At 45.5% G+C, this 21,771-nt stretch overlaps 1 protein-coding gene across 4 annotated transcripts in view; it reads left to right on the top strand.

Annotated features, from left to right (window-relative positions):
* The first annotated feature begins 6,492 nt into the window (after positions 1–6,492).
* Positions 6,493–21,771, top strand: part of LOC119659689 (unconventional myosin-XVIIIa) — a 426,534-nt gene continuing 411,255 nt past the window's right edge. For all 4 annotated transcript variants that reach the window (XR_005250364.1, XM_038067926.1, XM_038067928.1 and 1 more), the window contains exon 1: positions 6,493–7,611. Coding sequence is in view for 3 of the 4 variants with exons in the window: in XM_038067926.1 (XP_037923854.1) it covers positions 7,447–7,611 (165 nt within the window). In the remaining variant the exon portion in view is untranslated. The remainder of the gene's footprint in view (positions 7,612–21,771) is intronic.

Raw genomic sequence — 21,771 nt, 5'->3', positions numbered from 1 at the left:
AAGGCACAGGACCTGACGACATCGCATCTGTGCTCTGGAAAGCGAAGAGCTGGGACCCAACACTGTGATTCAGTGAATTCTTTAATCGGGTTATTCAGGAAGGAAGAACACCATCTGATTGGCAAGAAAGTACCACAGTTCCAATATGGAAAAGAAAGGTAGTTCAGCAGAATGTTCAAATTACCGTCCGATCCGGGTACTTTCCCATACCATGAAGATTTTTGAACGCATTCTTGACAGCCATATTCGCGAAATCGTTGAAATAACCGTGAGTCAAGCCAAATTTGTCAAAAACTGCGTAGCAACTGACGCAATAAACGCTGCGCGGTTACTCATGAGGAACTCGTGCGCTGGGTTCAATTGCTCTATCACGATCCGAAAAGTAAAGTTGGAAGTATGGCGGGTATATCAAAACCGCTTCGTGTCTCTGTTGGTGTTCATCAAGGGAGCGCCCTCTCACCACTCCTCTTTGTTCTTGTTATGCACACCGTCACACGGGATATCCAACGTCCAGCGCCCTACACAGTGCTTTATGCAGATGATGATTTCCTAGCATCTGATAGCAAAAATGATCTCGAGCAACTTGTCCAAAAATGGAATGATCGCCTCATGCAACACGGTTTCCCTCGACCGATCCCCATGAAACAGGCACAATCATTGTCAGCGGCAGCGATCTGCCGAGAACTGAGCGATTTAAATACCTCCGGTCAACGCTATCACCCAAGGGAGAACTGCGTTATGAAACTGCTTCACGCATTGACGCAACCTGGATGAAGTGGCGTTCCACAACTGGTGTTCTTCGTGATTGACGTGTCAACGAAAGTCTCAAATCTAAAATTTACCGCACTGCCGTCCGTCCTGTCGCTCTCTATGGTTCTGAGTGTTGGCCGGCTATAAAAGACAATGAATGGCGTCTTGCGGTAATGGAGACGAAGTTGTTGCGTTGGTGACACGTTTTGCTCACATCCGAAATGAGGATATCCGCGATCGTTATGGGGTTGCACCGATCGTGGAAAAATTGCGAGAGGGGCGTCTTCGATGGTATAGTCACACAATTCGTGCTAACGAGAATTCACTTGCCAAGATTGGTCTGAACATCGAAGTCGATGTTAAACGACCAAAATGCAGGCCGAAACAACGGGGGCTTGATACGCTTGATGGGGATTTAAAAGCCTCGAGATTGCATCCAGATCAGACATTCGATAGAGCCAAAAGGCGAAAACGATCAGACGAGCCGACCCGCTTGTGCACGGGACAAAGGCCGAAGAAAAAGAAGAAGAAGCTATACTTTTAGTAACTGATTTCATTTAAGTTCATTCTAGAATCACGAAATGTAGCAGCAATCTAGGCTATACCATAGAGCATGATCGCACTATTATTAACAAAGCTATAATAGGTCAAAGTTGTTGCTTCTTTGCAAATTCAAGACTTTGAATGTCAATATCACGCGGAAGTGGATAACCTCACATAATATAAGTTATCACCTTTAGATTCTATGCAGTGGATACCTCGAGAAAAGAGATCGAATCTTCAAAGGCGGATGCGGAGCTTGGAGGAAGGTAGAACCGCGGAAAAGAAATTATCGGAAGAAGATTAGACCGGAGGTGATTTTCATTTCCAAACGAGGCGAAGGGTCATACGCCGACATTCTCAGGAAAGTGAAGGCAGACCCGAACTCACCAATTTGGGAGACAACGTCAGCCGCATTAGACGGTCCCAGAAGGGAGATCTTATGTTAGAGTTTAAGAAATCCAAGGATGTAACCGCGGACAAATTCTTAAGCCAAATCAGGAAGACTTTAGGGCAGGAAGCCGACATAAGACATGAAATCACGACGAAGGAGAAGGTTCGCGAAGCGTTGGAGAAACAGTTCGATCTTGCCGGACTACAAGAGTCAGTGGTGAAAACCCTAAGGAAAGTCTATGGGGGAACACAAACCGCCATCATCAGCCTACCAGTGGAGAACGCACTCAAACTATTAGCAGCAGGGAGAGAGAGAATAGGCTGGGTTATGTGTCGCCTTAGGGAACAGGTGGCGTTAAAACGGTGCTTTAGATGCCTTGGCTTTGGTCACATTGCGAAGGAATGCACTCGCCCAAATGGCAGGTCAAAGCAATGCAGGAGATGTGGAGTGGAAGGCCATATCAGCAAGGACTGCAGAGCTGACCCAAATTGTCTACTGTGCAAAGGAAAGGAGGGTGTGGACCATCGGCACTTTGCAGGCAGCAGCAGGTGCCCGGAATACAGGAGAGCCTTTAGCACAAATCGCAGATGAGGTTGATACAAATCAACCTCAACCACTGCGAGGCGGCGCAGGATCTACTCGCGCAAACCATCCGCGAGAATAACATCGATGTGGCCATACTAAGTGAACCATACCGAAACCACGGTGGTAGCGTTTGGGTCAAAGACCTAACGGGCCATGCTGTGGACTTGTGGAGAACAAGCCTTCGAGGAAATAATGGAGCACCCGGAGGAGGGCTTCATCAGAGCGAAGGTGAAGGGCATCCACATCTAAAGCTGCTATGCTCCACCCAGCGCTACACTCGTCGAGTATGAGCGGATGCTTGCCGCTCTTGTTTTGGATGCAAGAGGACGTTGGCCGATCATAATAGGATTTCAATGCGTGGGCTCTTGAATGGGGAAGCCGGATAACTAATGTCAGGGGACGTGTTCTCCTCGAAGCATTCGCGGAGCTAGACGTGGTACTGGCGAATGTTGGGTCTTCGTACACTTTCCGGGGAAGGGGCCTGGGGTCTATAGTGGACCTGACATACGTGAGTGCCACTTTAACCAGTAGAATCGCTTGGCATGTCAGTGAGGACTATACTAACAGTGACCACCAGGCAATCTGCATAGAGATCAAGGGCGGATCGAGCTCGAAAAAGAGTTTTCGCAGAATGCCGGGTGGTATGATTGGCTGGACAGTGAAAGCTTTCGAGGGGGACACGTTTTCTGCGGTGCTCAAATCCGACATATCTCTGAATGGCACGGCTGGAGAGAAAGCCACCCAGATCACTCGATGGGTGAAGGAAGCATGCGATGCTAGTATGCCCAGAAGGCGATTGCTCCCCAGTAGGCAACCCAACGGAACAACGAAATTGCTAGTTTGCGAGCCGCATGTTTTCGGGCAAGGAGGCTTTGCCAGAGGCTCAGGGGAAAATCCGGTGGCGACGGTCGAGAGGAGGCACACAAGCAATTGCGTGGCCGCCTAAAGGAAGCCATTCGGAAGAGCAAAAGGAACTGCTTCAAACAGCTGTGCGACCATGCCGACATAAACCCTTGGGGCGAGGCTTACAGAGTGGTGATGAAAAGGCTGCGGAAATCACCCCAGGTGACCTGTCCGCGCCTCCTGAAACAGATTGTTACCACTCTGTTCCCTCACCACGAAAATAGGGGAAGGCAAATTTTTGTCCAGCTAAATGACGACATAATACCGCCTGTAACTGTGGAGGAGCTGCGGGAAATATGTGGTAGGCTCGGTGACAACAAGGCCCCAGGTTTGGATGGCATCCCCAACCGAGCTTTGAAACTGGCAGTGAAGACTAGGCCCAACCTTTTCGCCAACACCTTGGAGGCGTGCTTAAAAGAAGGAATATTCCCTGCCCAGTGGAAACAGCAAAAGGTGGTGTTGCTTCCGAAGCCTGGCAAACCACCTGTAAACCCAGCGTCGTATCGTCCTATCTGTCTGTTGGATACAATGGGGAAGATGATGGAGAGAGTCATTTACAACAGACTCTTGCTTATCGTCGAAGCCAGCAATGGTTTGTCGGAACGCCAGTTTGGTTTCCGACGCGCCCACTCTACGGTGGACGCAATTGGCATGGTGGTAAACCTGGCAAAAAGTGCACTGATTTCCGGCGGCTGCTGTGCCGTGGTGGCGCTGGATGTGAAAAACGCATTCAACTCGGCCAACTGGAATAGAATTAAAGGGGCGTTGGCTGACATAGGTGTCCCCGGATACTTTGCGAATTTGGTGTAAAACTACCTCTCAGGGAGGACTCTCTGGTACGGGACGAATGAGGGTCCCAAAGAGTACATTGTCACGGCGGGGGTACCACAGGGATCGGTACTTGGTCCCCTGTTGTGGAATATCATGTATAAAGGGGTGCTTGCTCTTCCCGTCCCAGAGGGGACTACAATTGTCGGCTTTGCTGATGACCTAGCTGTGGTTATTGCAGCAAAACACCCAGAAGAAGTGGAGATTTACGCGACGGAAACAGTGAGAGCGGTAAAGTCCTGGCTAGAAAAGGCTGGGCTGACCTTGGCGGACGCGAAAACGGAACCAGTCTTAATAACGAACCGCAGAAAAAATAATACTGTGAAAATGGAGGTCGGTGGACATACGGTCGCATCAAAACCGGCTATTAAATACCTGGGGGTAATAATTGACAACAAATTGAGTTTTAGGGAACACTTAGAGCATGCATGCCAAAAGACAGTCTGTGCCACCACGGCACTTGCAAAAATGTTGCCAAATATTGGTGGGCCGAAACATTGCCGGAGGTTGGTGCTAGCCGGAGTGGTGCGCTCCATCCTGCTCTACTCGTCGCCTGTGTGGGCAGAGGGATTTGCAAACTCCCAGAGACGGAAGCAGGTGAACTCGGTTTACCGGCGGATGGCTTTGAGGGTTTGCAGTGCTTTTAGAACCACATCAGATGAGGCAGTATTGGTGGTGGCAGGCATGATCCCGGTTGACATTCTGGCCAAAGAAATGAGTGTCCTGCACAATGCAAGACGTATGGAGGGGCATGCACAGCGTAGAAATGCGGCAAGATCAGAGTCGCTTGATCTCTGGCAACGCAGATGGGACGAGAGGTACGAAAGGTCGGTGGACGCACAGGCTCATTCCCAACATTAGGGTGTGGCTTGAGCGACAACATGGGGAGACCAACTACCACATTACCCAGTTCCTCACGGGACACGGTGGTTGCTACAGGCAGTATCTGCACCGCTTTGGGTTGGATGAGTCTCCGAACTGTCCCAGATGCGATGGCATACCGGAGGATCCAGAGCATGTGATGTTTCACTGCCCACGATTTGCGATGGAGAGAAGGAGCTTAAACCAGGTGCTGGGCAGGAGCGGGACCCCGGAGAGCTTGGTTACTGAGATGCTGGAGTTCGAGCAGAAGTGGCTTGCGGTTGGTTCCGCAATCATCCAAATGAAGGAGGAGTTCCTGAAGGAACAAAGAAGGAGGAAAGCCGGAAATAGGAGAAGAATGAGTGCCTAAGAGCAAACCTACCCCGCGAAGTAATACCTTAATGGTGGTCCCGCGGGGCTGGGGCTGGAGAGACCGGGGGTGGTTTTTAGTGGGTGTGAATCCCACACGCGCCCGCTGTAGTTCCGGCGTTCGGGCGGCGGAGCTCCAGCGGACGTGCCTTTCTAAGATTTTCCACCTCCGTGTACGCTCAAAAAAAAAAAAGATTCTATGCTTGACCCTATAAACCATTACTGCTTGACCTCCACAAATTCCTGCAAGTCAGCCTGAAGGCTTTCTCGCGCACTCACCTTTGTCGCGCTTCATATTACGCATATTGAATCCAGTAGCCAGGTTAACTCTGAATCGATGAAGTTGCGTCTGTGCAATTTCCCGTCGCTTTCCAAATTTAGTATAAATTAAAGTGGAAGAGGTTGAGTTGTAATTTACATCGAAATAAATAAGATTGTTCCCGATACTTGAAGTGTTTTTTTTTATTTGTTCCGGGAAGTCCACCGCAACTTACATGCATATATTACGTGCTAGGTACTAATGGGACAAATTTCCACTCAAATGGTTTTATAAAAGAAATACACAAAACCTTTCGTACCCGAAGTGTCAAGCTTCCCGTTTCCCGATTTGTTTATTTGAAGTCACGAATATGGTATTTCGGTAACCAACTGTCCCCTTCGTCAACACCCTTTACTGTTATACGGGAAAATTTCCTTTGAATTAGTTTTTTTTCTTGACATGATTCCTATTTCAAATTTTCCTCTGCATCCAAAATTTTTCTATTGCTGTGTTGTTATCCGCCAGGAATCCGATTCACATATTGTTCCAGATAGCCGCCTACTTCCGCTCTGACCGTTAAGCAGAATATCAACATTCAAGTGAAAGTAAAAATGTAATTTAATTTCTCAGGACAGCCATCGGCTCATTCCCTTCACCGGCAACCCCAACAGATCGACACGCCCGAGCAGAATAAAATGCAAGGATTGCAGCCAAACACTTTATCAGCTGATCAGTAACTTCCCAAACATTCTGCTAACGAACAGTCCCTTACCAGCTGTAAACATTCTTCTTTACATTCTCCAGTTCAGAGTAAGAGTAAAAGTACCGTTCATTATTCTCTTCCAATTTATTGCCAAACAAACCAATACACCCCAGCAGTTTTGAAAACATTGCACGCACACACGTCCATTTGGCGTTGCGCTTACTCGAATCTCGTCCAAAAGAGAGCCAGACACTCCACACCTGACATTTTCGCCCACTTCCAGTCGCGAAGAGAAGGCGCATTGTCATTTCGTTTAGAATCCTCCGCGGAGCAGTTCGTTGTCGCTCCAAGAGCTGTCACTTTTCCTGCTTCAGACGCGAATTAGGAGATATTTTCTGAAATATCCGTTACCGTGTGGATTTTGGCAAGCGCCGAGTGTTGGCCAGTTGGTCGCGAGTGAGGAAATTGCTGTGTTTTCCGGGAAATTGCCATGAAAAGTCCAGCCAGGCTGGAGCGGTCGTCGACGTTTCGTGCAACCACAAATCCCAGCTCTGCGTCGTGTGTAGCAACGCGGAAGGTTTCGCTGTGTTGCAACATCGCAAAGTGAAAGTGTGTGCGTGTGTGTACTGATGGAATTTGGTCCTTGATTTGCGAGTTTTCCGGGAAAAGAAGTTGATTGTGCGTGATTTCGTGACGCCCGTGGCGAGGTGCACGTCTGTTGCTTACGGGAGACCGTTTCCGGGCAAGGCTGCGTGAGGGACAGGCCCCCGGCCGTGCGTGACATTTAACTGCACAACTGGCTCTCGCACATTCTGACGTCGCGTAGTACCGCGCGGATGTATGCACTGCGGCGTGGATGTGTTGGTCGCCGCCTGACAGAAAAATCAATTTCCATGCAGGGGCGCATTTGACAGTTGGCTGGCCGTTTCGTCGTCCTAACAGTTTCCGTTGTTGAATGAGAAAATTTCCGATCCGTGGGTCCCTGCCTGCGATAGTTTCCTAATTAAGTGATTGTCCCGGGAAAGGTGGAAAATCGCGGCCGGTGCGATTCGTGGATGTGGCAGTGCAAGCGCCCGAACTGCAAGTTAATTAGCGGCTGTGGCAGTGAATTTGCGCGAGTGCGGGGGTGCTCCGGGCCCTGTGTTGTCTAGCGTAGTTTTCCGGGAAAGGTGATTGCTTATCGGCCGCCCAGGGCGTTTCTGTGAGGTGCGTGTGGCATACGGTTTTGCGGAAGTGCACATTTAGTCCGTGAAAATGTTCAATTTCATGAAAAAGGGAGTAGGAGCCGGCGAACGCGGCGGGGAGAAGTCAGACCGCGATGAAAAGGAGAAAAGGAAGCGCGACAAGAAGATGCGGAAGGAGGCGGCGAAAGGTGTTTCCGGGAGCATGAGTACTGAGGAGCTCCTGAGGCTGGATGAGGTAAGAAGGAAACTGGATGTGGAATTGATGGAAATTGAGCACCGGCTTGAGTGCGATTGTGTTGTCAAACAAAGTAATAAGCTCAAGGTTTCGGGAGATCATTTCCGCTGTGTTCTGTGTATTAGGATTTAGTGAAACATTTATCAATGTCAGAGAGCAAGGATGGATTTCGAAGGTCAAGGCGTTGCTCAAGTTCATTTAGCTGTAATGTGAATGCATTCCTTTCAGATCTCTTCAGACTATGAAAGCGCAGTATATTTTCTTAATGTGGCGTTTGGAAGCCCTGGGGACAACCCAAATAGTTCTCAAGCACTATTTCCTTTTTTTTGTTAAAGTTTTGTGTACAACAAAACCTTAATAAAATTGGTTTACTGTCTGTCTGTCCGTCCGTCTGTTTGTTTGCCACATCCTGTACCTTAGAAACGGTTACTCGTATTAATATAAAATTTTTGTAGAAAAGTGTTACCTGTGAACCCCATTGCATGCAGTGAGTAACATAATTCCACGTTGAATTTAAGGAGGTCCCCATATATGCAAAAGGGTGGGGTAAATTTTTGTTCATCGAGTGTAGACATGTGGGGCATCAAATGGAACTTCGATTAGTATTTTGCAAATCAGATATTAGCATTGACATTGGCTACAAAGCCGAGGAGTGCGGGTTCCGAAAAGGATCAGTTCTGCGAAACTACCTAACCCAAATATCTGAAAAGAAACATGGTGGTCCATGCACACAGTACCTAGGGCTCAACATACTCGCCATACCGATACCATATTTATTATAAGTATATTTCCAGCAATTATTTGGGAGCCCCCATAAATATATCATAAACTCATCAGCTTTTGCACAGACATAGGCTATACTATAGAGCATGATACTATCAAGTTTGATGGATATGGGTTCATTCGATATCCCTAAAAGTTGTCTGGCGTCCTGATCTACGCCATCGCTCCATCTTAGGCAGGGTCTGCCTCGTTTTTTTCTACCATAGATATTGCCCTTATAGACTTTCCGAGGTGGATCATCCTCATCCATACGGATTAAATGACCCGTCCACCGTAACCTATTGAGCCGGATTTTATCTACAACCGGACAGTCATGGTATCGCTCATAGATTTCGCCGGACCAAAAATTCTTCGGAGAATTCTTCTCTCAAACGCGGCCAAGAGTTCGCATTTCTTCTTGCTAAGAATCCAAGTCTCCGAGGAATACATGAGGACTGGCAAGATCATAGTCTTGTACAGTAAGAGCTTTGACCCTATGGTGAGACGTTTCGAGCGGAACAGTTTTTGTAAGCTGAAATAGGCTCTGTTGGCTGCCAGCAACCGTGCGCGGATTTCATCATCGTAGCTGTTATCGGTTGTGATTTTCAACCCTACATAGGAGAAATTATCAACGGTCTCAAAGTTGTATTCTCCTATCCTTATTCTTCCTGTTTGACCAGTGCGGTTTGATGTTGTTGATTGGTTCGTCTTCGATGCTGACGTTGCCACCATATATTTTGTCTTGCCTTCATTGATGTGCAGCCTAAGATCTCGCGCCGCCTGCTCGATGTGAATGAAGGCAGTTTGTACGTCTCGGGTAGTTCTACCCATGATAACGATATCGTCAGCATAGGCCAGTAGTTGGGTGGACTTAAAGAGGATCGCACCTCTTTACCTCAGCATCACGGATGACTTTCTCGAGGGCCAGGTTAAAAAGGACGCATGATAGGGCATCTCCTTGTCGTAGACCTTTGTTGATGTCGAATGGTCTTGAGAGTGATCCTGCTGCTTTTATCTGCCCTCGCACATTGGTCGCGGTCAGCCTAGTCAGTCTTATCAATTTTGTCGGGATACCGAATTCTCTCATGGCCGCGTACAGTTTCACCCTGGCTATGCTATCATAGGCGGCTTTAAAGTAGATGAATATCTGGTGCAACTGGTGTTCATATTCCAACAGTTTTTCCATCGCTTGCCGCAGGGAGAAAATCTGATCTGTTGATGATTTGCCTGGAGTGAAGCCTCTTTGGTATGGGCCTTTGGGGGGCTTATATAACTTTCAATTACTATCAATTACATCCACCAATCGCAGGCAAACATTTTATTAGTTGCAGACAACACCACATTCATCACTTAATCATTAATTTATTTAATTAAATTGAACGAATACACCTTAAAATCAACAATCAATTAGGAGTCGCAGTCGTAAACAGAGGTGTTTAATTATTCTCTTTTTTTCAAAAATGACATTTGCCGTCCCCTTTATGGCACTCTGCTCTTCACTCCTGTGACGTGCTCCCTGTACTTTTCTAGTTCACAGGCTTGTTGGTTCTCCCAAGCTTCCTTTTTCCGTCTGTGCAGTTGCTTCTTCGCTCGACGGACGGTGATAAGTCTCTGCGCGGGCCCGCGCTCTTTGAGAATGCAACAATACTCGGTATACAGGATTCTTCCGTTCCGTTGCTAGCTTATATTCATCGCCAAACCAGCCGTTCTGACTTTTTTTTGCGGCTGGGGCCAAGTATTTTTGTGGCCGTATCAATGATAACGTTCTCCAGGACCTCTGTTGACTGCGGTTATTGCGGCATCCATTTCCCTCTTATAGGTGTCCCGGAGGGCTGCGTTGTGGATGGCTTCAGTATTCACTCTCACCTGATTATCAGAGGGGATTGTAGGTTACGACACCACCTTCGACTCGAGCTCGGAGCACCATGCCAACGAGATAGTGGTCCGAGTCTATATTGGCCCCCCTATATGTTCTGACATTCATCAAGGCTGAGAGGTGACGGCGTTCAATCAGCACGTGGTTAATTTGGTTGAAAGTGGGGAGGCCCACGTATGTTTGTGAACCGCTTTCCGTGCAAACCAGGTACTTCCAACAACCATTTCGTGTGATACTGCTAATTGAATCATCCGCAATCTGTTATCATTGGTATCCCTATGTAAGCTATGGGAGCCGACGTATCGCCTGAATACGGGCTCTGTCCCTACTTGGCTGTTGAAATCTCCAAGTATGATTTTGATATCATACTTGGGACAGGCTTCGAGGGTCCGCTCAACTGTCTCGTAGAAGGTATCCTTCTCCGACTCTGCAGTCTCTTCTGTAGGGGCGTGAAAGTTTATGAGGCTTATATTTCTAAACTTGCTCGCAAACGCAGAGTACATAGCCTTTCGCTTATATTTTCAAAGCCGATAACAGCAGGTTTCATTTTTTGGCTGACTAAGAAATCTACTCCGAGCCCATGGTTCACTAGATGGCCGGTATAATATATTGTGTAGCGGCTCTTCCCCAGAAAACCGGTCCCTGTCCATCGCATCTCTTGTAACGCTGTTACATCAGCCTTATATTGGGAGAGGGTATCGGCTAGCTGCTCAGCAGCATTCGGTCTGTACAGGGAGCGCACGTTCCATGAGAAAATCCGCAAATCGTTAATTCCTTGTCGTTGCGGGGTTCGTCGTTGTAAGACCCATTCTGTCCGACGCTCCTTTCGTGGTTTCGTAACATCGGTTTTCCGTGTAAGGTTGTCAGCCCTACCCAACCCCCAACCTGGAGGACCAGTTGGTACATTTTGTCCCGTTTTTAGGCGCGGAAGACTCCCTTCATCCTTCTCCGTCTGCAGGTTTTCATAAAGAAAGAACTCCCAGCGATCACCACGTGGAGGTGGAGATAAGGTTTGGTAGTAGAGCGGTTGGTGTTAGTTCAGCAGGTCTTTCCCAGGTTTTATGCTCTATCGTGGGTACCAATCCACAATTCGCCCTGGGACCTATACTACCCTTTGACTGCCATGAGGTAGGCATAAATGGGAAAAATGCCCTCTTAAACATGTTTTTAAAAGATATACACAAAACCTCTCATACCTGAAGCAAGCAAGTGAATGGCTTACCTTACGTTTAAAACTAGAGAAGGAGACAGAGTTGAAGGACCTAATCTGTAGGGCGTTGTAGGACCGGCATAGCCTCGTGATCGGGCAGTGGAAGTAAATCTTGAACTTCGCGAAGGGTACTTCAAAAATGTCCGCACTCTGTGTGTTATGAGAGGCGGTGCGAAAAGTAATATCTGAGTTCGCAGAGCAGCCCCTTAGGCAATTGAATTGCATGTAGCCATACATGCGGCTCGACGAAGAAATTGCTGCCGCGAGGTTTAATGATTGCGGTGTTAACTTTCGATGTCGGGATACGGGAAGAATCGAAACTTCAGCGCATTTATCGACCAGGTAGTTGCGCCGGCTCAAGGGGTCGTAGATTGTGAGGTGACGTGGTACTGCATTTCGGGTAGTAGTCCCCAGAACTACCGGCTAGTCTGGTTTGTCTAGTGAGAAATTGCAGGGGCTGGTACATTTTTTAATCTTTTCAGCGAACCCGCGATGTTACTAGCATGCCCCAGCACTTGCTGAAGGTGCCGACGACCTATTATCCGATCGTCCATTTCGGGAGGCGGAGCTAATCCTACTTCCCGAACACCAAGCACCGACGGACTTTGCCAGCTCAGAGACGGTTGCTGTTAATGTTGCCACCATCTGCTGCAGCTGAGCCACCTGGCTTGAGTTGTCCCGAAACACATCGCCAACCATGGGTTCCACGTGGACCTCATGAATTTTGTCCGCGATGACGGCGAACGTATCCAGAGATCCCAAATAGGCACACGTCAGGAAGGCTTGTGTACTGTCCGGAAGTTTGTGGAGCCACAAAGACTGTAACAGCTCGTCACTATTCAACTGCTTCATTTGAAGCAGCAGTTGATTTGGCGCGCGGTCGCTTAACGTTAGTTCCGTCAGTAAGCGGTTAAATTTAGCCATCTCACTTACTGGCAGGTATTTTACGACGACTGGTGCATGAAAACGGCAGCGATGTCGATGTTGATGGCTCACAGGCTGAAAAAATTGTGCTCTCTAAGGTTCCCACGTACTCAAGGAGGGCGATCAGACCCGAGTCTGCAAGGGACTCATCTGAAGTGGCTCTTGCCACGAAGCTTCACCGGAGGTTATCTGGTACCATGGGAACCGGGATGGCCCTCTGAGAGCATATACTCCAGTAGAATTCCTGGAGGATGTGTTCTCGGCCCGGTTATTTGCGGTTGGCCCCTTGTGGGAGTTTCGCTGTATAACTCGGGCGCTGTACCCCTTAGTTGCGGCAGAAGTGTTGGACATGTCTCGCATCCACTGGTATCAATGCTGAGCCTGCACTCAATATAAACCAGTACCGCTGTGGGGCTCTGATTGTGGTCCCCAAATCAATCCGTGTCCGAAGAGGACCGTGGGATTATGCCTACGTCGCAGATACTCACGTTAAACCCCCAGGACTTTCATGCTCCCTAAGGTTGATAGTGATTTTGAGTACGTTGATAAGCATCAATTCTAAGCTTGCATAGCCTGGGATTGAGTCAATATGCGGCCGAACAACGCGTTGAAGGAGAGTTGAAGTACCTCTCACCAAGTGAGAAATTTCCAATGCCGTACACACAAATTACACGCCACAGAACAAGACACAATAGTTCAACGTGCGATGAAGCGGAGCTAGACCAGCGCAATCGCACGGATTGATTTTCTTGCACTTTCCATTCGCCAATTTTCACTCTGATTGTCGAGTTAATTCGCAGATTGCTGATTATATTGGAAATCATTGGGGTCACCAATTGTAATTTGTTCAATTTAATTTTAATATTAAGTGTCCGGATAGCTGCGTGGTTAGAGCACAAGGCTATCGTACGGAATGTCGCGGTTCGAATCTCACTGGTGGCAGTGTGATTTGTGTCGTGGTTTGACGTCGGATATCAGTCGACTCAGCTGTGAATGAGTACCTGAGTCAAATCAGGGTAACAATCTCGGGCGAGTGCAATGCTGACCACATTGCCTCCTACAGTGTACTGTAGTGTACCGTTACGGTTTTGAATGAAGTGCTCTAACACACTTCAAGGCCCTGATCCAACGATTATTATTATTATTAATTATTTATATTTTATTTTTGAGCTTTAACGATACAAATTAAAATGAGAGGCGTCACCTCTCTCCTCTGACTTGCTTTACGTTCGAACTCCAACTGACATCAAAAAACAATCTCCGCTGTCAAAACTTGTTTTTCGATGCTTCGGATGCCCGCAAGTGTGAATTGTGGTGGCCATGAACCACAATTCGACACGCAAGTTGCTCGTTCCGCCACAGTTTTCTCCAGGGTTAGGCAGCGCCTGGTGAGTTGCCTCTGCGCTGGACGAAACCATAGTCGTCTAAATCACAGTTAAGCTATATAGATGAGCATGGTCAACTAACGCCTATCTTGTGCTAGTTGTTTCCAGCTTCCTCTACCTCTGTATAAAGGATTTCTTCAACGATTAGTCTAGTGCAATCTAACCTTAGCAGCAGGCTGGATAGTAAATAAACGGAAAAATTGGTGCCTCTTTCTAAGTGCATTTGTAGCCTGTTATAATAGTTTCAATCAATTAATAAAAATTGTGCATTATCTTTTATTATATGTAACTGTTTCAATCATTATGATTTTGAATATTCCTAGATTACTTCTACTTTCTGAAGAAAATCAAATTTTAATTTAAATCATGATTTTAATAAAACAATCACTTGATATAAATCATGATTTAAATCAGGCATCGAAATTTGACCGCGCAGCTGTTGAGAGTGCTTGCTTGCTAACTGCATATTCATAGTGTTGATCGCTGTCTACATTTAGCTAGCTATATGCTCCTTTTTGAGCTTCTCACGTTCAGTTTTTGCATATTTGCTAACCTAGTTAAATTTGTTAAGTTTTTCTCGAGTTTTTTTATAGTCAGAATATAGTTTTTGATTGTGTGATTGAAGAATCTCATAAATATGCCCAGCTTGGCTCTGTTTTGGTCGAATAAATGTTTGTTTTGGGAATACTGTCGTACTTGTGCCGAGGCGTTCCAGACTCCTCCTGTAAGCATTGGCTTGTCTACGTTTTGAATCGTAGAGCTCAAGCTAGAGCAAAAATTCGAACGTTGAGTAAAACTCGACTTAAGTTTCATATGTTTGAAATGATACATTTAGACAGTATTGAAAACCCTCAAGCACCAAAGTCCATTACGGTTAGCCCTATTCTGAAAGCCAGTATCCGAAACAAGATGACCCTCAACTATGAAGTTGACAGGTCGTTCAATCGTTGCCTGCCACGATAATCAAAAATATTGAATATACGAGGTTCCGGTCAAAAATTGGAAATTTAGAACTGGTTATTTTGGTTAATGTTAAAATAAATAACCACAACACATTACAACGTAATTGAATTTTTCTCGAGCTTCCTATACAGATACTGTAGGTCTTATCTTCTTGGAAACTATAGAATTCCAGTTTGTTCTTAATTTACCTTATCAGTGTTAAGTGGATAAATATTGGTGATGATAAGCTAAGAAATGGGAACTATTTGTATTTATCGCAGGCTAAATAAGATATTTTTTTGCTGGCATTAAATAATCGTTATAAATTTACTCCGGTTGCCCCAGGCATCTGAGAATGTCTGCCTTCATGTAGGATTTACCGTTGCCAAAATTGAAAAACCAGCTGTTGGTAAATTATAGACACCTTTTTTCTCTCCGTTAAAACGAAAACGAGGTATCTTTTTGGGTTTACTCATGTTTACCATAGTCTAGCCCGTACCACACACAAGTCATAAATAACTGCACGGTGGCCATTTAATACATATTATTTGCGAAATGGTCAAACGTCGGGGCTGGCCTTCAAACCACGACAAGATGAAGCAATCAGTCCCGGTGCAACCTCTCCTCAACTGTTACAAAAACACCAGGTGTCTGAGAACCGCACGAAGATCATCTTAGACAGGTGAGAAAAATTTACGAAGTCGAAAAGAAAATTGTAGAAGAGGCTCCGGAAAAAAACCTCCCGAGACTTGTGCGAAATTTTTGAACAATTAGACTTTTGTCTAGGCGACAAGTAAGTGTTGTCGGGTTCTGTCTCTTTAGTTTCTCTTTCCTGTTATTACATATTTTCCATTCTTGAGTGCAATGGAATAGCACGATGGGCCGTTGACGCTGTTGACCTCTTTACATAATTATGAAAGACAGTCAATGACTTGATTCGTCCACAATCGATAAAATTCCATTGCTAATATGTAATGGACGTAGTGAATATTAGAGTACAAATCTTGTTTTACAGTACGAGCACGAAGCACACGAATAGAATATTGACCAGTTGAGCTCACGTTTGGGTGGAGGTACCCAGATACAGTTTATGCGAGAAGGAAAACGAATTTGGAAAGCCAATTTGATTACGATCGATTGATATGTTACGAAATAATGGATAGTGCGAATCGTTTTTAGGTTGATGGAGCCACAAATATTGGGCTCAATAAATTCGACCCCAAACCATACGATTTTGTCCCGTTTAAAAGGAAGAAGGAAGGACCTACCCAGAAAACAAAAAATAAATATCAAATTGAAAGCGGACTTTCGAAAGATTTAACCCAGTCCCAACAAACCTCTCCAAAAATAGTTGGATACTACTGTCTGGCTCCGTGCACATATTATTCCGTTACAAATCTTACTATAATTTAACAGAGAGTACTACATACGTACCGATAAGGCGGTGGAGTACTCAGACATGTAGGCGAGAGTTATTATCGCCGCACGAGAAGAAAGGTGACAACAAAAACAATTTAAGAAAAGCAACAAGAAACGAATGCTAAGACCAAGAGGTGAATGAAATATAGTTGGTATGCCACTTTTTAAATCTTATTTGTATGCATGATGGCGTCTGATGACTACTTTTCGTTTCCAATTGTGTCATGCCAAAACAAAATTTGAGTCTATTGTGGAGGAGGTGCAATTATAAGGCTTTTGCCTCAGAACCAAGCGAAGAATCTTATTTGATATTACGCCTAAAATTTTCGGCGATGAAAAGGAAGAACATATCCAATCTAAATCATACATTTTACAGTCTAAAAGTGTCACATTCTCGAGTGAATGGAACATTTTACAAGACAGCATGCAAATGCGGGTTACTCCTTGGAAGATAAGTAGATTCGACTCGTCCACCAATGCCCTCAAGTTAAATAATTTCGCCAGGTATGACTTTCTTCCTGCAAAGTGATACAGTACGGAGCCCTAACCCCCTAGCCCTAGCTACTGAAGAATTTTTGATTCGGAAATTTTGATAACTTGACCATTACTCCACCCAACACTATTGAAAGAGGAAAGCATCTCACGTTTGGAAAAAAAAGTATATTTGTGATGACACATTAGTCCCTATGTAACGTGAAACAAGTCGGGAAACCGGAAGCTGGACGCTTCAGGTATGAAAAGTTTTGTGTATTTCTTAGTACGTAGCACGTAATATATGCATATATTATGTGAGAATATCCACTTTCCGATGATATTGACATTCATAGTCTTGAATTTACAAAGAAGCGACAACTTTGACGTATTATAACTTTGAGATCATGCTCCTGCGTGGTGCTAGCATGAACTTAAGGGGGGTTTTACAGGCAATTACTAAAAATTATAATAATATACTATTATTAACTTTATTTGTACAGATATCAGTATGAAAGGTATTTCGGAGCCCAGAATCCATATAGTGGCAGCCTCCTGATTTTTTTCAGATTTTTCGGTTTGGTAGTTTCTGAGAACGGCCCCCTTAAAGAAATGATCAATTTCAACCCCACGCACTACCCACCTTTCCAACAAATGTCATAACTAAGACCGGCTTCGAAAAGTACTAATCGAAACTTTTAATTTGATACCCCACATGACTATATTTGATGAAAAAAAATTTTTACATGAGTTCACAGTTCCCAGCTTTCTACCAAATTTGGTGTCAATCGCTATAGCCGTATCCGAGAAAAATGCATCTGACGAGCAGACAGACAGACAGACAATAAACCGATTTTAATAAGGTTTAGTGTTTACACAAAACCTTAAAAATGCAGATTAGTCAATGCGTTTTAGGTTGTTGACGATATACTGTTCTCAATGCTAAAGCCGCTGTCGTTATGCAAAAAATCGCTAAACACCCGAAGTATACCTGATTGGAATCGATTTATCGAGGAGTAGTTTATCTTCCGTTACACCGTGCTAATGTCTTTCTTTCAAGCAAGAAAAATCAAATATGACCTCAACATTATACACGCCTTATCTCTATTAGATGTTGCATCATCTCGATTTGAACAATATGTGGTTGGTGGTTTCCACCTTCAACCTCCAGTGATGTGAGGTAGCAACCTGCAAATGTGGAATCTTCACTGCTATCGAAATGTCAACAATGCCTCGGATAGGGGCTGACATCACGCCGAAGACCTTTGGCTATTAAAAACCGATAATGATTGGTTTCTGGAGTGTACGCACTCTTGGATAACAGTATCAGTGCTATGCACCAGCGGACACTTCCGATATAGTGGAAAAGGATTCTTTCTATGAGCAATTGCACGAAGTTCAGAAGAGGCTTCCTAACAATTATAGTGTGATCGTGATGGGTAATTTGAATACCAAATTGGGCTTTGACAACAGTTGACTCGAACATGTGTTGGGAAAGCATGATCTTTGCGACTGTAACGATAATGGTAGGCAGTTTGTAGATTTATGTAGCTTCTACCGCCTCCTCATTGGTGGCGTAAGCCTGCCATAAGGTCAATTGGGGAAAGCAATCTTGCTGAACGGGCAGTAGTTACACTTTGTAAACTACTTGAGAATATTGCTATACATTAGGCGCCATGTCATATCCTCGGGTGCTAGCTAGCGGAATCGGAAGCATTTTCGATGAACGGAAGGGGAGCCATGACAAAATGGAATTTGTTATTATACTTGTCAGGGAAGCAGAAACTGCCGCAGATAGCAATGATATCAAAAGTAGACACCGGATCACGGGAAAACTTTCATGTAGTGGCAAATCATTCGATAATCCTGTGAAGAACGTTAAATTCGACTCTTCATCGACGATGACGAGCATCTGGAGAGGTAGAAGGACATAAGCTGGATAATTTCCCTGCTGAGTAATTCATCGCTGCATTCGTAGTTTCTGCAAATCTACTACTTCCACTCATACGGAAATTTCGGGAAATCAAGAACTTTACCAGAGAGTGGAAGAAGGGGATTATAATTCAGATTTCAAAGAGTATTACAATTGGAGGAATATTGGCGTGCTCCTTGCCATTGCAAGGATAACAGCTAAAATAATCATAGATTGCATTTAAAAACATTCCGAAAGCTTGATTGACGGAGAGCAGTCTGGTCTCCATTCTGAACTACCATGTTATCTTTCCTCACACACCTCGACTACGCTGGTGATATCTGTTTGCTTTCTCGCCAACTCATGAACATTGGCTAAATGGGTCACGGACCTTAGTCAAATAGGTCTGCAGATAACTAGAGTTGGACTGAAAATAAACACCAAGCAAACCGAAGTTTTCAGTCCAAAAGGTCATCGCAGCCTCCCTATCTGCATTAATGGGTAGAGCACCGAAGGCGTTGATCATTTTGTATATCTAAGAAGCATCGTTTTTGCCGATATTGGTACCGAACTGGATATCACTTGACGCATTAACAGCATTAATTCCGCCGTTGCTGCCTTATCTTAAATCTAAAAATGCAGTTATCTCGACACAACAACAAGTTGAGCCTACAGATTTGACTCAGGTAATGATTTGCAGCTGAGTCGACTGGTATCCGATACAAATCCCACTGCCACCAGTGAGATTTGAACTGCGACCTTCCGTTAGACAGCGTTGTGAAAAAAAATTTTCCCAAAAACATATCCTATCGCTGCAACACCTGCCATGGCTCCACGCTGGAGGATGCGTAATAGTCTACGACCTTGACAGCTATTCAGCGCGCTGTGGAGGGTTATAGTTTGGTACCACAGTCGAATGGAGTGCCTATACCGGCGGTATCAACTATATCTTCAGCTGTTTCTACTTCTACTTTTAAACAAGCCCAGCGATTCAGCACAATCACCGAGTTCCGCTGAAAACGTGAATCGCAAAAATGCAACGATCTACTAAGTCGACGCTATCTATGGGTTCCCGGCGGCTTAGGAATTCGTTCGATGAGACTTTGGCTTCTGAAAAGGCGCTTCCTACTGTGACTAACAGTTTAGCCTCAACATCTTCTCAGGAGTCTGCACCAAGCCTCTCAATCTGAGTTGATTTCATCTCCAATGCTTTCCTACATCAGGGTGGCTGCAACAGCCGCTCCACTTTTTGACATCGTTCCCGTCGTCAACGAAGCTCCACTTCCTGCCGCTGGCACTTAATATACCCATACCAGCGGCCCCGGGCAAGCTCTTTATCTCCAGGCTAGCGTTCGCAACTTCTACGGATGATGCACTAGAGTACATAAAGAGCAAAGTTGGTTTACTTTTTCCTCTATCCTGAGTCAAACTGACAAAAGACAACAACACCGACCGGATGATTGTCTTTCAAGGTTACTTATCATCACGAAGTTGACATCCTCGGCAACCCTTCTTTCTGGCCTGAAGGTGTATTCATCAAGCCATACAAGCGCCCCAATTCGCGGTTAATTTTCAGGACAACCCGCCTGCCTCCCCATGTAATATAACTGGATCCATCTTTACTGTTCGTCTGTTTTATCAAAATGTTAGGGGTATAAGAACCAAGCTGGGGGCCTTCAATTTATCCGGGCTGGCTCAGCAGCACCATGCCATCTGTATCTCGGAAAGCTGGCTGGACGATCGCATATTAATCTCCGAGCTGCCCGAAGGGTAACCCGCTTTCCGCTGTGACAGGGCCGGGACCGGGATGCATCTCGTAAGTCCACCAGCGGTAGGGTCTTAATTGCAATAAAAGATACACTCCCCGCCGAACTCATCTTCTCCTCCTCTGGCGTTCCTTTTGACTGTGTTGTTCTTCGTGTCTCCCCGCCTAACTTTCTCCCGTTCATTGTATCTTGTGTATACATCCCCTATGCTTGCCCTTTTCATCTGTATGAAGAATTGTTTAACAGTTGCCTGAACTCCTTACTGTCAGATTCCCTTCCCTCTCTTTGTTCCTTTGCGGAGATTTGAACCTCCGCATCCTCCACAGGCCTAATCATCCTAGCGTTCCAATTCCTTCCAACAACCTCTCCCATTCTTCCCTTATACTTTCTTCCTTTATGAACACTTTCAATGCCTTCGAAAACTCTTGGGGCGCACTCTCGATTTCTTCCTTTCCAACCTCCACGAATGCCATCTCTCCTTGCACATCCCCGTATGTCGCTTGAATTTGGAGCGGAGCTCCCTTATTTCAACTCCAAAACTGCGCGTAAATCTACTAAGTTCAACTTCCGCAAAGCCAACTTTGGCGTTCTGAACTTAGCTTTAGTGTCTTTCAACTGGGTACATGTATTAAGCAACTCAACGTGTGATCAAGCTCTGAACACACACATCTAGTTTCCTGTAATGTCCCTTGTTCCCTTGCTTGCCTACGTTCGTACCCAACTTGGTTTACAACAATGCGCAATGCAGAAGAAGTTTCTGGGTTCTAAGACTGACGCCGACCTTGCTCACTTTAAGGCTATGCACTCTCTCTCTGAAGTCAGTGATTAAAAAAGCGCATAAAAGGTACTTATTGAGCGTCGAAACCACTCTTACCCGCGGTAACTTGAAACCATTTTGGTCTCACACTTGCAATTCTCGTAATCCCACCCAATCTCTCCCTTCTTCTATCAGTTTTACTGACTCCACTGCCAGCACTCCACAACAATCCTACGACCTTCTCTGCACCTACTTCTTCTTTTTCCTATTTTTTCTCTCCACCCCTCCACCCTATACCCTTCTTCTAACTGCAGACTGCTCCGAATCTCTGGCCATTCCTCTCCTCACGCCTGCAAATCGAATAATGCATTTGGAGCTGCGTCGGATGTCGTGCCAATGGCACCAGTGATACCCAGACGCACAGTTCTTTGCAGTGCGGCTAGTTTACGGTGAAAAACTGTTTGCCTCATCTTAGCCCACGACACTACGCATGCATAAACGGACATAGACCTAATGATAGCAAAGTATATCCTCATTACCACATGAGGCCTAAGTCCCCATGTCGAGGCAAAGGTCCGTCTGCACTGCCCATAAGCTGTGAAAGGTCGTTTCATCTTTAGCTCTACATGTTTCTTCCAAAGAAGTTTTTTTATCTCGAGTGACTCCCAGATATTTCACATCCCTCTTAGTGGACAACCTCTTTCATTACTGAGTGTAATATTCGACGACAAACTTC

Source organism: Hermetia illucens, chromosome 6, assembly GCF_905115235.1.
Source record: "Hermetia illucens chromosome 6, iHerIll2.2.curated.20191125, whole genome shotgun sequence".
Classification (NCBI taxonomy): domain Eukaryota; kingdom Metazoa; phylum Arthropoda; class Insecta; order Diptera; family Stratiomyidae; genus Hermetia; species Hermetia illucens.
This window is presented reverse-complemented; position numbering and strand designations above follow the sequence as displayed.